The sequence below is a fragment of the Mugil cephalus genome, chromosome 13 (genome assembly GCF_022458985.1).
Source record: "Mugil cephalus isolate CIBA_MC_2020 chromosome 13, CIBA_Mcephalus_1.1, whole genome shotgun sequence".
Classification (NCBI taxonomy): domain Eukaryota; kingdom Metazoa; phylum Chordata; class Actinopteri; order Mugiliformes; family Mugilidae; genus Mugil; species Mugil cephalus.
The window spans coordinates 13,798,760-13,812,935 of record NC_061782.1 but is presented as its reverse complement, the minus strand read 5'-3'; the positions used below and the strand labels follow the sequence as shown (position 1 = coordinate 13,812,935).

The window sequence follows — 14,176 nt, the reverse complement described above, 5'->3', positions numbered from 1 at the left end:
AAAGTAAGTAAGGGATAAGGTGAGGAGATGGAGGGGGTTATTAGAGCAACGCATTATCTCCAAGTTAAGTCATTATCTCACACACACTTGAGAGAGCAGAAAGCCATTATGATCTCAGGATTCAATGTCAGGACGTTGACCTTGTTGTTCAGATCAGACTCCTCTGTGAATAAGCAATATGCTCAAGAATCAGGAGCTGCTTGTCCCGCCACAATGCCATTTTGATTAAAGGTCAGACTGATGTCTGTGGCTAAACCGACAGGGCGATTGTAACAAAGCAGCTGCCGAGTAAACTGCGCACGGCGTCTCCGCAGAGGCGCCACCGGATTCAAAACACACGCGGCAATCTACATTTCAAATCCAATTTTGCGTCAAATTCTTGCAGGCTGCATGAAGGATGCACGAAACCAGGAACCGCTCCCATTGCGCTTTTCCCCAGAGAGAGCGGAGGAACGGCGGCGGCTCTCTCTGGAGAAGAGAAGAGAAGCAAAACAAAGCGCAGAAGAAAGCTGGAGAGGGAGAAAGAAGGATTGTTCAGATGAGATTTGTCTTTATCCCAGTTCAGGGGAGGATAATGGCACATGCACACAGACACACACACACACACATGCGCCCACACATGTTAGAAAGTGAGCGGACGAGATAATGTCTATTTCTAGACTCTCACTGATCTGACCACAAGATTAAGAGGAAAGTGAACAAAGGAGGATAAAAATAGTTCATTTCCACAGGTTCCAAAAGAGAGGAGAAAGAGGAGGGCTTGGTAGTGAAAGGAGGCACTATTAACATCTCTAGAGGAGCTTTTTGTTGTTGTTGCTGGTTGTGGATTGGCAGCTCTGTTTGTGTTTGTTTGCATGGATAATAAGATGATGAACTGCAGATTTTCACCCCACGCATTGGCTTCAGCATTTCTATGTAATTTTGTTTGTTTTTTAAAAAAAAAAAATATCAGCCTGAGGAACACGACCGTTCTTGGCACAAGGATTGTCGCCTGCAGAAATGAACAGTTCTGACAAATTATTCTAATGATGATTTTCTTAATGTAGGAGGGGATAACCAGAGAGAATCCTCACGCCTGCGCACGGAGCCATGAAATGATAGAAATCAGTTAGCAGGATGACTGCAGGTGGAGGGAGACTCACAGATTTTCACACATAAAAGAGATAAACATCATAATCTCAAACCATCTCGCAGCCACATCAGCTGCATGCGCGTCAGCAGCGACACATTCTGAGCACCGTGAGGGAGGGAAGTTAAAATTTAATTAGCATTTAATTAACAGGAATTTAAAGACGGCAAAGGCACCGTCAGTGCATGTCAACATTAAAGTGTGAGAGGCAAAACAGAGTCAGGAAACGACTCGAGCAACGAGAAGAGCAGAGGAGGAAGCGAGTCCAGCCACGGCACAGCCCTGCTGAGGCATTCACTTTCTTCCTGTTTCCTCATAGCTGTTTGCGGTGGCACTCAGCCAGCCTCCTCGCTGCCTCGACGCGTCGCTTTAAAAACCCCCCCTCCCCTCTCGACGTGCTCCGCTTTCCTGCCTTCACCCTGAAACGTTCATGTGCGTGTGTTTATTTTCAAATGAATTTTTCAACACTAATCTGTTTGCTTTCCCTTTTCTGCTAAACAGATTTTTGGGTGGATGATATGGGGCAGAGTGTGACAGCTGAGGCATTTTGCTCTCAGCCTGTTTTCAGTCTGAACAGTTTAGGCTCTACAGCGCTAGAGACACGGTGATCAGTGAAAAACACAATTCAATTAGTGTCGGCAGCCCTCTAAGCCATCTCCCCTTTTTTCCTCCTTACCCCTCTCTGCACGTCTTAAGGGGTTACTTGTCTCTCTTTGCTTGCCTTGAAAGAGGACATTAAATTTGTCACTTATCGGTTAAGGAATTACATAGATTAGTTATTAGGTGAAACTATGTTTTGTTTTGCTACTCTGCTAGAAGATGCATATGTGTAAACACTTAAAAGAAGAAGTGAAGCAATATGCAAAAGCTGGAGAGGAAGGAAATCTAAAGAGAAATCTAGTTTGACTGTAATTTTTATTTATGACTATATACAAATGTGACTATTGCAGTTATTTATAAAAATGTTTGTGAGAAACGCTGTATTCGGTTTCATTGGAAGGAGACGAACCTGTTGAAGTCGACTGAGTCATCCACTCCTCTCTGAAAATGTTAATAAAATAAATAACTGGCTAATGATTAACATGATATTTGTCTCGCGGAAAACCAACCGCCCACGTGCTCTTACAGGTGAGCCTCGGCTTTGAGCGGTCACGCTTCGAGCCACCTGACAAAGAGCTGGCACGACGTGTTTGTCTGTGTGCGCAGTCAGAGTCTACGCAGGCTATTTGAAGCCAATAATCTGCCTCTTGATCTCCGGGCCTCACCTAGGCACTTCTAAGCTCGTGTTTCTCCGCCAGCCCACAGCTGACGTGTTAGGTGTGCACACTTGAAGGCAGCACAGCTGAGGACAGAAGTAGATAATTGATATTCCTTTGCGTTTAAGACTTAAATCTGACTAGTCAAATGAGTCGGGCAGAGTATTGGCACATCCTCTAACTTGAGGGCGTAATGTGATGTGCAAAATTCTTGTTCTTGAAAACCTTGACAGTCTCGGCTAAGAGTTGGGGCCTCGTCTTCAGAGGGCGTGCAGACATGGGCTGGTTTAATGAAATATCACTCACAGCGTCCCCTGTCTGACGTGCCCCGCCACGTGACGTACACTGATGATGGCCCCCGCTGACCCGATCAGACGGTCATTGTTCACTTTCCATTTCTCAGACGGAAACGCTCTCCACTCCCCGGTGCAATTAAACCTTCTCCACCCTAACCTCTGGCCCTCCATCTACTCCTCAACGCTGCCGCTGCCCCTGCAATCCCACCGCAAAATCTTTAAGCTTATGAGCGAAATCAATCACAATTTTCTGCACCCTACGCAAGACATTTTACTGGCTCATCGACCTGGTAACAATGAAACATTATTTTAAAACCGCAGCTTGGCAGCACAATGAACAACATGGCAGAGATAACAGCGGAGAAAAATTAGATGGCATGAAATTACATTAAGCCACATTTCTGCTCTTGACACACAACGACGAGAGGGAGTGGGGGTGGCGGGGGGCTGAATCGGGACAGCTGAGGAGGAGGCGTACTGTATAGTGTTGTGGTGGGTGTAGATTAAAGCTTCTATGTATCAGCTTCTTCTGATTAACAGCTCCACTCTGTGCATGGATTTACAGGACAATCACTGCCGTACGACATATTTGCTTACTAGTTCCACTACAGGGTGAGAAGCTCTCCACTACTCCACAGGGCTCTAGGATTCACTGCCACGTGAGGGGTGATCTGGGCGTTACCAAGTCACAGGAAGGGTGGGCGTGGATTACACCATCCAGACATTCACCCACCTGCAGCAGTCCCCAGATAGCGAATAGGGCGACAGCGGCCCCGTTTTCTCAGAAAAAGGGGACGGGCAGCGGTCCAAGTCGCTGTCCTCATCCATATAGCACAGCGGGGCAAGGAGAGCACCCAGACCAGTCACGGTGACTGATTCTGCCAGGTGGCCCTTTCCCTTTGGAGTCGGACTGGGCTGGTCCTCCTCAAACACGTCATCATCTCCCAATAGATCCTCGGGGGCGAACCCCGGCTCACTGCCTTCCAGGAGGGCGCTAGAGGACTTGGTGATGTAGAGGTGGGAAGCGTAGCTGCCCAGCTCAGAGCACGTCGAGGATCGAGAGAAGGGAAGGAGCAGACGGAGGAAGTTGGAGTTCGGGGAGAGATGCGGGTGGAGGTGGGTGTTGGAAAGAGGGGTGGGAGCGGCGATGGCGGCAGGGTCGGACGGAAAGCCGTTGGCGGAAGGGATGCCCAGCATGTATTTGTAGTTGTTGGTGAAGGAGGGGACGAGGTGCGGGTGGGTGCGTGTTGAGGAGGCCAGACTTGGCGTCTGGTGTGTGGGAGCCGCGGCCAGCTTGCCGTTGAGCGCGTGCGCCTTTCGGGCCGAACCAGGAGGCTCGGCGGGCCCTGGCGTCATCGCCAGCTCTCCCTCAGAACACGTGCGGTCTATGAACTGCAGGCCGCGGCAGAGGCTGTCCACGCGCTGGCCCACGTCGTTCAGCGACGCCGAAAACCTGAGCGAGCTGCTGTTGACGGACGCGGACGACGGGCGGAGCAGAGAGAGCCAGTCTCGCTGTTTGGAGTGTTTGGAAGCTGCTAGGGCTTCAGCGCAGACGGTGGTCACGGAAATACCTTCCGAACCAGCACCTCGACTGGTTTTACCGTTACAATTCAAAAGAACCACGGCAGTCTGCTTCTGAGTGTCCTGTTCCAGACGGCTATTGCAAAAGAGTGTACGCGCATGTGTTGATGAAGAAGAGGAGATAGGCACGATACCAGCGGTGAAGGACAGCGGGAGAAGGTGTGGGAAAGGACAAAAAAAGAGAAATGGGAAAGATATCATGCATTTGAAAACAAAGGAACTTGAAAAAGGAGATAAAAGGATGATCCATGTTACCAACCAACTCTACTCCCCACAGTGACAGTGTGCTGCTCAAGGGTAAAGGGCAATCCAACCACTGATAAGGTGCTTCACCACTGAATTTATTTTCCTGAGGTGTCCAACTTATAGGAAAGACTTGAGGTTGAAGTGGTCTGTACCTGCAGATGTCCTGACTGGAGGGGGAAACGGACGTCCTCGAGAAACTGCATGGAGCGTTGACTGAAGTCGGGCTTCCCGCCTGAGGAACACATGTACAAAAATAGGCAGTTTAGAGCACAGCGCAATCAGAACACATCCAACTGAAACCCTACAATGACACAGACACTGCATTATTCATCAACCGAGACCAAATCATATTTCCATCGTCTGATGTCTGCGACGCTCCCGTGTGGTGAGAGATGTCAGACCACCAAGCGCCCAAATCTGATCCTCCCAGAGAGAGCAAAAGCACATAGAGACGCACGAGGCCGATAAATAAGAAAAACGCTGGCAGTCTATCTCTCTGATTAAAGTTGTGCCAAGCAAAATATGTCCCCGTGCGTCACGGAGCTGACCAACCAACAGGCGGGCCACGGAAGAGGAGCGCAGGTGACGCAGAGGAAGTGTTACGAAAAGTGAGCGGCCGAAGAAGAAACAGCTGGAGGAAGTGTGTGGAAACTCGTCTAGACTCCACGGAGAATTCAAAACAGAAGCACCTGCAAGTACGAGCTGGTAAAAACATCTCCTCCCCCCAAATATCTATTGTAGCTTTCATCAATGCTCATTTTACGCAACAGCGGGACGCAGAGGTTTGGGCTCATTTACTAAATTTTCCAATGTGTGTCTGACAAGGCGGGAAACACAAGCAGTCAGAAGATAACAGTGGTGGTAAACATTTTAGCAGGATTCTCATCCTTATTTAGAATAAAAAGATTAAAAGTGAATGCACTTAAAATGTCAGTAATTAGGCTGAATTCAAACTACCGCTGCAGAATGTAAATAAGATTAAATCCTAGAGGAGCTCACGTACATTTATTATTTCTGTGGTGTAACATATTGTTCTTGCTAACAAATTAAATGAGATACAATTTGTGGAGCTCCGTTTAAATTAGCCTCAGTGATTGTATTTGTTGCTTTAAGGCCTTTCGACTAAAGCTTTTTACATTTCGCACAAATTCGCTTTACCTCTTTGCACTTCCACGCGTTTAAGAACATTTCCTAAATGTCAAACCAGTCCTTCAGCAATTCATCTCAGTCCTTCTCACAATGACAGGCACGAAACATAAAGACCGGGATCGGGGTTTGGGTTGCTAACGTAAAGACACAGGAGGCCTGGTAATTTCAGAAAGAAACTAATTACCTATTGATTTTATTTCTAACTAAAGGGAAAATTTATAGCTCAGGGCCTGACACCGATCAATAAAAAAATTCAATGTCCAGCTTTGCCCTTCAGCCTGTTTATCTATCGGTACATGAACAGCAGAGCTCTTACCCTCTTTTCGTCACAGACAAAAGCGCACGCACACACACACACACACACACACACACACAGATCTCCTTTCTCTTGCGTTTCTTCGATAGCTCGCCCAAGGTTTTCACCAAATCTTTTAGTTCCTCCATGTTTATCGTTTCATTTTACTGCCTTATTTTTGCCCCAGAGTTCACGTTGAAGGCTGCTGTCTGGGGCTCTGGACTATAAATGTACAGATTGTTGCTTTGTTTGAGAAGCAAGTCAGCAACACATTCCTTTAGCTTCAGCAATGACAGAAATGACTAAATGAGGACACCATAAGCTCAGCGGAAGCATTGGATGAGTAACGCGAAACATAGATAATAAAGATTGTGATTGTGCAGTGGCACAACATGATCTTTATGTCCATCCTGATTCTGTTAATCATTCCCGTAGTCATCACGTTGACGGCCAGCTTCGCCTGTGAGTGGTCTGACAGCACAGTGGTGACAGTGGGAAGTTAATCATTACTTCATCGACTCCGTTAGCAGCTTGTTTTGTACATAGTCTTATTCGAAATCGGGGCTCTGATAACGGCTCTTGTGACGAGTGCCTTTCATGAGTAAATGAGTGGCTGCCTTTTACTGGATAATTAAAAGACTGCAGACAGTGATGCCTTTTTTGAACTGTGGCAAAATATTTTATTTCACATTTAACTGTATACGTTCACTCGAGGTCCTTTGGCTCCTTTGTGCTAATAAGAAAGACATTACTATAATCAACACCTGCTTATTGTGTGCGCTAAAGCAACCTCCCTCCCTGAAGACTCCCACCCTAACTTCAATTCCACATACGTTTTCTACTTCTCTTATTTCTTACATCTACTACAGCCTCTGGCTTTGTACTTCATTTACAGCCTCTACTTGGAGAGCTCTCATTCACTAGTCTCTGGGGCCTTTAAAATCCAACAAGACCTCCTAACTAGCAGGACAGACAATGTGAGTAGACAACAGAGTAGGCCGACAGATCGGGCAAAAGCGAACAAGGCGACCCTGAGTGATGACTGTTTTGTTAAAATAGTCTTATCGAGGTTAAGTACAAGCAAAGAAATTGTCTGACATTGTCTGACACGTGTGTCACTGCCTAGGTGGTTTCTTAAATTGCCCTCTCCACTCATAAAATAAATTAACTTTATTTTTATTAGTCAGTTTCAACTGCAGTTTATGTACATATATTTCCTCACTTTTTGTCTTTCTCTCACAAGGTCACACTTCTCATTAAAAGTAAGGACTCCAGAAGCTGCGCCGTCAATGCTGAGCGATATCCAAATGCTACCATCAGTTGTAAGAGACTTAAAGTCAGCCATGAGATGGAGGGAGTAGATGGGTCAAGAGGAAGGGCTAGTTACAATGATTACACACTGGCGCAGTGTATAATCAGAAAAGAGCGGAGCAGCAAACTTCAATCACAGACCTAAGGTTTCCGACTGGCTCCATGCAAGAAAAGTCAGATAACGGATTAGCTTTCATGAGCTACTCCAGGAAAATCGAAGTCTTTTACTAAGAAGTAGTTCTAATATTTTATTGAGAAACTACAAACACATTAGAGCCTTAATCTGGGTGATTTTGTAGCAGCAGTTTGCACAGGAGGCCGAAGGAAAGCTGATGGATTTGATTGGCCAATAATTTCTCTGGCACTCGGGGCCGTCTAAAATCATCGCTATCCATCTGCTTCAAAGGGACCTCATATGAGCTAACAGAAACTGGCAATCAGTGCAGTTGCTTCAACTCTTGGACAGGCTTTAAAGTGGCGGCACAGCGAGGCTATATTCCTTCATCATTTAATATTACCAAAGCCGGCTTCATACACTGCGGCTATTTTGCGGTGAAAAAAAAAAGATTGTTTAATTACATGTTTGGTTGCAGTTAGTCGCTCCCTTGTTCACGAGTTTTGAATATCCGTGTCAATGGACAACTCAGAGATTACAGAGTTGGCGGTGTGAAAATATAACACTACAATAGTGGGTTAAATTGCACTGAACAAATGGTTTTGGCTGGGGTTTCCACTGCGTTATTGAGCACGTGAGACATTTCAGAGGTTGGGTTGTGTAAATACGATCTACGATTACTCATGATGATAAACACAGAGGCAGCTGTTTTATGGCTTTCAGGTTAACACTAAGCATACAATTTGGACTCCTAAGAGCTCGTTTGTTGTCTCTTGCTGCTCTGAAAATGTATGAATCAAAGAGCGTGTCAGAAAGGTTTAATAGCCACAGAGCTGACAGGATTAGCCGATCAACCGGTTATTTGATTAACAGTAAATTCATAAGTAAATCTTTTGATAATTAACTAACCATTTGTCATATTTTAATGTTTGTTAATCAGCGGCTCGGTTTACATGGACAGTGTTTTTCAAACCTGACTTCAATTAATCTGATTGGAGGTTCAGTCTGTTTCCATGGACACTAAATAAAATGATATCACGTATGTGGTCATACACCCTACGGCACAAATCATAGGAGAAACTTTCTAGACGTGTGCAAATGATGTAGGCTATTGTTTCAGTTACCAGTTTAACAATAGCATCAGTGTAAATACAGCAAATGTGAATGTTACAAGACCTCCTGTTCTCAACGCTAGTTAGGCTAAGCTAATTACACTAACAATGGGATGAGAAAAAGTTAATTTTCTCTTTCTCATCAATCCTCCACAGAGACAATTCCAAATAAGTTCTGTTTTTTCTCCCCCAAGTTCAGCAGAAACCCAGATTTAGATTTAGATTAGATTAGATTAGATTTAGGAAGCTAAAGCTAAACAAATGGAGGACAGACACAGGTTGTGTACCGCAACAGCGGAGCCTGAACCGCTGCAAAACTGCGGCAGCTTGAATTTCAGAGCACCACCAGATGTTTGGCCGATAGTCAGTGGCAGCCCACTGAGCGGTGAGTTTCTGCTTTGTGTCTTTATGTGCACTGTAATGCTTTAATTCCTTCCAAAACGGAGCAGAAGGCAGCGCGCGGCTCGCTAGCACCGCGCTGAAGAGAGAAACGGCTACAGCTAAGCCTCCTGACCTCACCGAGTGGAAAATCAACTCACGCCAAATCAGCGGGCAATCCTCAGCCCACACTCTGCACCCGGTCAAAGCTTCCAGAGCTGCTTTTGTATATAACAAACGCAGTCAATTTCTTTCATTTAACAAAAAAAAAAAAAAAAAAATGACCCACAGTCCTCAAAGTTCTTTTTCAGCAGCACGAAGAAAGACACTTATTGAATAAACGAATCAATGGACAAACGACCATAGAGCACATGAGATATAATCAGCTGTTTGATACATATTTATATCTTCGACCAAATACTTTAATCCCCCCCAGTGACAGGCTCAATGAGCATCTTTATGAAATGGTTTGCTCCATGACTAAACATAGCTGCTTGTTTTTAGCCTATTTTATAAATGTCTTTCTCCCAGTGTGTGGTTGTGTCATCGCAGGTATTTCAGCAAAGCAAGTTTCTCGAAAAATATGAATTTCTGATTTTTTTTTTTTTTTTTTGAGCTGCTCACTTTAGGAAAACACCAACAGCTCCTCGACTTGCGAAACCACAAAAGGTGTGAAAGCCGCCTCACAGGTGAAACAGGTGCCGTCGTTTCAACAGAATGAACAAATTCTTTGCATGTCTGAGCTCTCTCAAATCATGCAGCCTGCTACCGCCGTGCCAAAACCAGAGACGTTATGAAATATTCCTCTCAGGCCGACGCTCTGGTTATTTATACAGAGAGATATATTTTAAGTAGGTCAACAAATGGATACGAGTGCATTCATTTTTGATTTGATCTGACACAAGCCGATGTAATTCAGCTTGAATCCCTGCCATGTGCAGCGACTCTGCCTCTGTTTGTTTCGTTGTCCTTATTTCGAGTCTGGCTGGAGATCACGTGGAAACGAACGAAAACAATCGAGCGCCAGTTTATCACCCATCAACACCTCATGCATACGGGACATGTATAAACAGACTGTGCGATGCACGTTTTTACCGTGATGGGCTTTCAAACCTAAATTAACCCCTCGACCTACATTTTATATCCTCTCAAAAAAAATTCGAGAAGACGTGAGTCAGTGCTGGAAATAGGAAAATCTTTCATCTCATTCTGCAGAGAGCTTCTGAAAGCACTGCATACATGCATAAAATCACATTCTGTAGCCTTGTAGCTCACATTCTTATTCAAGCAGCTGCCAGGGTGAGAGGTTTCGGGAATAAGGTGTGCTGCTGAAAATATATTACACACATATAATAACCTTTTTTTTTTAATTTTCAGTATGAGTCTTTCAGAGTGTCCGTCAAAAGTTTATTGCACCAAATTGTCCAAATTGGTCTATTAGTTTAGACCAGTTGCAGGCTGACTCACTTCCTTTAACTGAGAGAGACCCCCAGCAGACTTGTCTGTGCCCAGGACAATTAATGCCGATTTAAAAGTCGCCCGTCAGTTGTATTTCCCTTTAGGAAGGAGGCGGAAACACCAGCTGGCAGACCGACTGCTGATTATCAATTAGAGCTGACAAACTTAAGAGCCTGGTCCGTACTTTATGTCTATCACTCCATTACGTGCACATTCAGCAGAGGAATGACGGCCCACTGTCGGTAGGACATTCAATGACAGTGCATTGTGTCTGCTAAATGCTAAGCAATGAACCACACCCATCTGCTGTGTTGCGTAAGAACAGAGGTACTGGCACTGTTGCTCCATCAAAGTAATAGTTCTTCGGAAATACACTTGTTCAGTTCCTCCTTTAAGAGTTGCGTAACATCCAAAAACTACAGTATTTCTAGTCTTCTCTTATTCATTTTGAAGTCTTTATGCTAAGCCAAAAATAAATGGTCAAACGTGAGAGTGCCATCAAAGTGACTGAGAGCATTTCCCTCACAATGCCAAACTTCTGCAAAAGTGAATGTGAATGTCTTAGTTTCATTATCACCTGTTTCCATCAGAAGGACTGGACTCTGGAAGACACACATTCATCACAAAAGACAATCACATCAGCACAATATCAGCTCCAAGAGTCCACCCAATCTAACCACTGTAAATGTTTTGATGATTTTGCAAGAGCACTTACTGGTACAGTGTTGACAGACTTCCTACACAGTTCAGCTGTGGTTGCACTTTAACCTACTCCATATATACACCATATACACACTATATGGGTTGGGGTTGCTCTACAATCACATCCGAGAATTACATACAGGAGCCCAGAAACATTCCTTCAGACTGATTTTACTGCTCTGAAAGTTGACCGTTTCTCAGGTGGATTGCAGATCTGAATTCTGTGTAAGGATTTTGTATATATTAAACTTATTCAATATAGTTCTTAATATTGAATGACCTGAGCCAGGTGCGTAAAATTTAGATGATGCCTTGCAGCTACTGAGAGAACTAATGTCCAAAATGTGTCTACGAAACACTCGTGAATTTGTTGTGTTTATCGCTGCCCTTTACAACAATCACCCACAACAGTATTTACATTTAACCACGGCTGTTGTAAACGTTGCTGTTTTCACGCTCAAGTTTAAGGAGCGAACGACTCGTGGATCAAACATTATTAACGGAGCTGTCCCCTGGCGATAAAATTACCCAGACATCTGTTAGCACAAGTAAAAGGTTTATCCCCTAAGAGGCTCAGGAGGACAACCCCATATTCAATGCAGGCCGCAGCTCTACCTGTGGGGAGCGATGGAGAAGACAGGAAACGGAGGAAATCGAGTAAGACGTGAGCCACAGACGTTGGCCAGTGAGGCGGCTCGGTTTAGGAAGATGTGATCGACAGAGGCAGGTTATCTATCAGCTGCTCTCACTTGGCTGCATGTGTATCGGTCCTGTCAATCTCCGCCTTCATCCACAGCTCACCTCACTGCCGGCCACTTGTCTTTATATTTGCTCTCTTTTCCTCAGTTATGACGAGAGGAGGTCGTGCACGTTTCATTTAGATTATTATTATATAATTATTATTATATCGTGTGTGCGTTAACTCACCTTTGATATATTGCTGGACCGGCTAGCCGAATGACCCAGCGGCTTTTCATTCTGTAAAAGATGGAGAAATAAAAACAACCTTGAGTAAAAAGCACAAACAGAACACATCCAGTGCATTGCTTGAATTAAATGGGGCTGTACAATGACATAAAGACCGACAACATCCTCACAATGACGATACAAGCTACAATTAGCTACAATATTTACCATGTTCGCCGGTTGTTAGAACACCAACATTCAACTATTATCACAAAAAACAAAGTAGTAGAAATGTCATTGCTCATGACAAAATCAGAGGACTATTAAAATGATTGCAGTAAGTCTTAAGTGGATCAAAAATATCTGCACAACACCTCCATAGCACTCATTCCCATAACTGCCCGCTATTGATCCACTAAAATCCCAAACTGTCCACCCAGGAGAAGTGTTAGCCCGCAAAAAAATATGAACAGGGAAGTACTGGGTAGGGTGGATTCACTGTTTGTTTTCTGTGTAATGAGCACAGCAAAGCTGCATTTCTCAGCAGCTCAGAGACTCTGTGAGCCGGAGCCGTTTGGCATCTTAAGTTGGTAAATCAAGTTCTCCTGGAATGAGGCGAAAAGAGGACAAGCTGCTTGCATAACGCCCAAACTGCAACTCAAACGGTGTCACAATATTTGTATCAGTACTTGGGAAGCGAAATGAGCCAGTTAGGTTTTGCTTTGATGCTCGAGGCTTCCACTTGATAAACAGCCACCGAGGTGTTCTGTGTTACCGAAGCCTCACGTGGCTCCTTAATGAGTAGTCAATCTTAGTTACATAATGGTGAGTTCACGCCAGGTTTGACGGGGCTGTGTGCACCTTGGACGCGAACTAATCTTTGCCAAGAGAAATCAGCTCTGTGCGAACACATTTATGGTGATTGCATAGTCCGATTAAATAACTGTGCAGATCGAATTGGATGCATAAGCCGGTATTCAACTCCAGGTCATAGACCACACGTGGCAACTTTATTGTACGTTCACAGATCCAGAAACAAACCAGTGCTGATTACAGCTACTGTTCTTGGTTGTTTTTTTTTTTAACCGGTTTCATTTCCTTGAGTGAACTTCACTTTAATTTCACAAGAAACAAAAACGTATTAGACCAGTTATTGGAGTCTACAACTCACTATAATAATGTCAGGCCTGTATAAAGTTTAGCAAGCATGCTAATATTTGTTAATTAGCATTAAGCACCATGCTTAATGGAATGCAATAAGTTTCTAAAGGTGCTGGATATATTTACATTTTTGGTTTGATTTTTGGAAGGTTTGTGACAATCAATCCAATGGTTGTTAAGGCATCATAGCTCTCAATCCAGTCATTGTTGGGATCACAATGGATGAGCAACTGACTCAAAGGCATTTCAGTCCAGTGAGCTGTGTTAAACGCTAAAACGTCTAACCTTGATTAACCAACAATGGCACTTGGTTAAAAGATCATTGGTATTTAGGCATCAACAGACACAGGTGACGAGAAGATCAATGAAGCTTCTGGACTTTGCATAGAAATACAACAATAACGTACACACACATAAGCCGACTACGCGTGCGCACACATAAGCTACTTGGAGATGTCTACTCCGGGGACTTTCTACATGCTGTTAAGATCAGCGGCAGAAGTGTCGCGTCCGTCACCTGGCCGCCGTGAGCGCACACGTCTCATACCGCTCGAAGACTCCGCAACATGCTACCAATTATAATTACTTCAGCGTTTCACATGTAGCTGCGACTAGTTGCCATGGTGACAGAGGACTGCTGCATGTGCTGAATGAGCCTCTCCGTCACTCTCTGCCTCCTTCCATCTCCATCTTTATTTTTCTCCATTTCCACTAAATGCCCGAGGACAGCTAAACAAACACACACACTAAATACTGGCCACATATACACAAGCACACATACACACCTTCCTCCAGACCATCCCATCCACGTTGATTATGTCAGATTAAATAAATTTATTACCAGAGTTTGACAACGCACTCATGTGCATTCACAAACTCTCAACCTTTGCCCCCAATTTGGTTTTAGTGGGAGCAAAGAATTATGAATTTACGATCACTGCACGGAGTTGAATTAAACACACACTTCTCATTTTATGTAAGTGTCTCATCTTGGCTGGCACAGAGTCACAATTCAAAGCCAAAATACATCAAAGGCCGACTGACACTACCTCATGTCATCTCTGTCTGGGTGCAAATGAAA

The 14,176-nt window shown here is 44.4% G+C and overlaps 1 protein-coding gene across 4 annotated transcripts in view; it reads right to left on the bottom strand.

Annotated features, from left to right (window-relative positions):
- marchf8 (membrane-associated ring finger (C3HC4) 8) overlaps positions 1–14,176 on the bottom strand; it is a 68,114-nt gene that overhangs the window by 6,517 nt on the left and 47,421 nt on the right. For all 4 annotated transcript variants that reach the window (XM_047602311.1, XM_047602313.1, XM_047602312.1 and 1 more), the window contains 3 exons: positions 11,956–12,006; positions 4,661–4,740; positions 3,415–4,338 (listed from right to left, as the gene is read on the bottom strand). In XM_047602311.1, the coding sequence (XP_047458267.1) occupies positions 3,415–4,338; positions 4,661–4,740; positions 11,956–12,006 (1,055 nt within the window). The remainder of the gene's footprint in view (positions 1–3,414; positions 4,339–4,660; positions 4,741–11,955; positions 12,007–14,176) is intronic.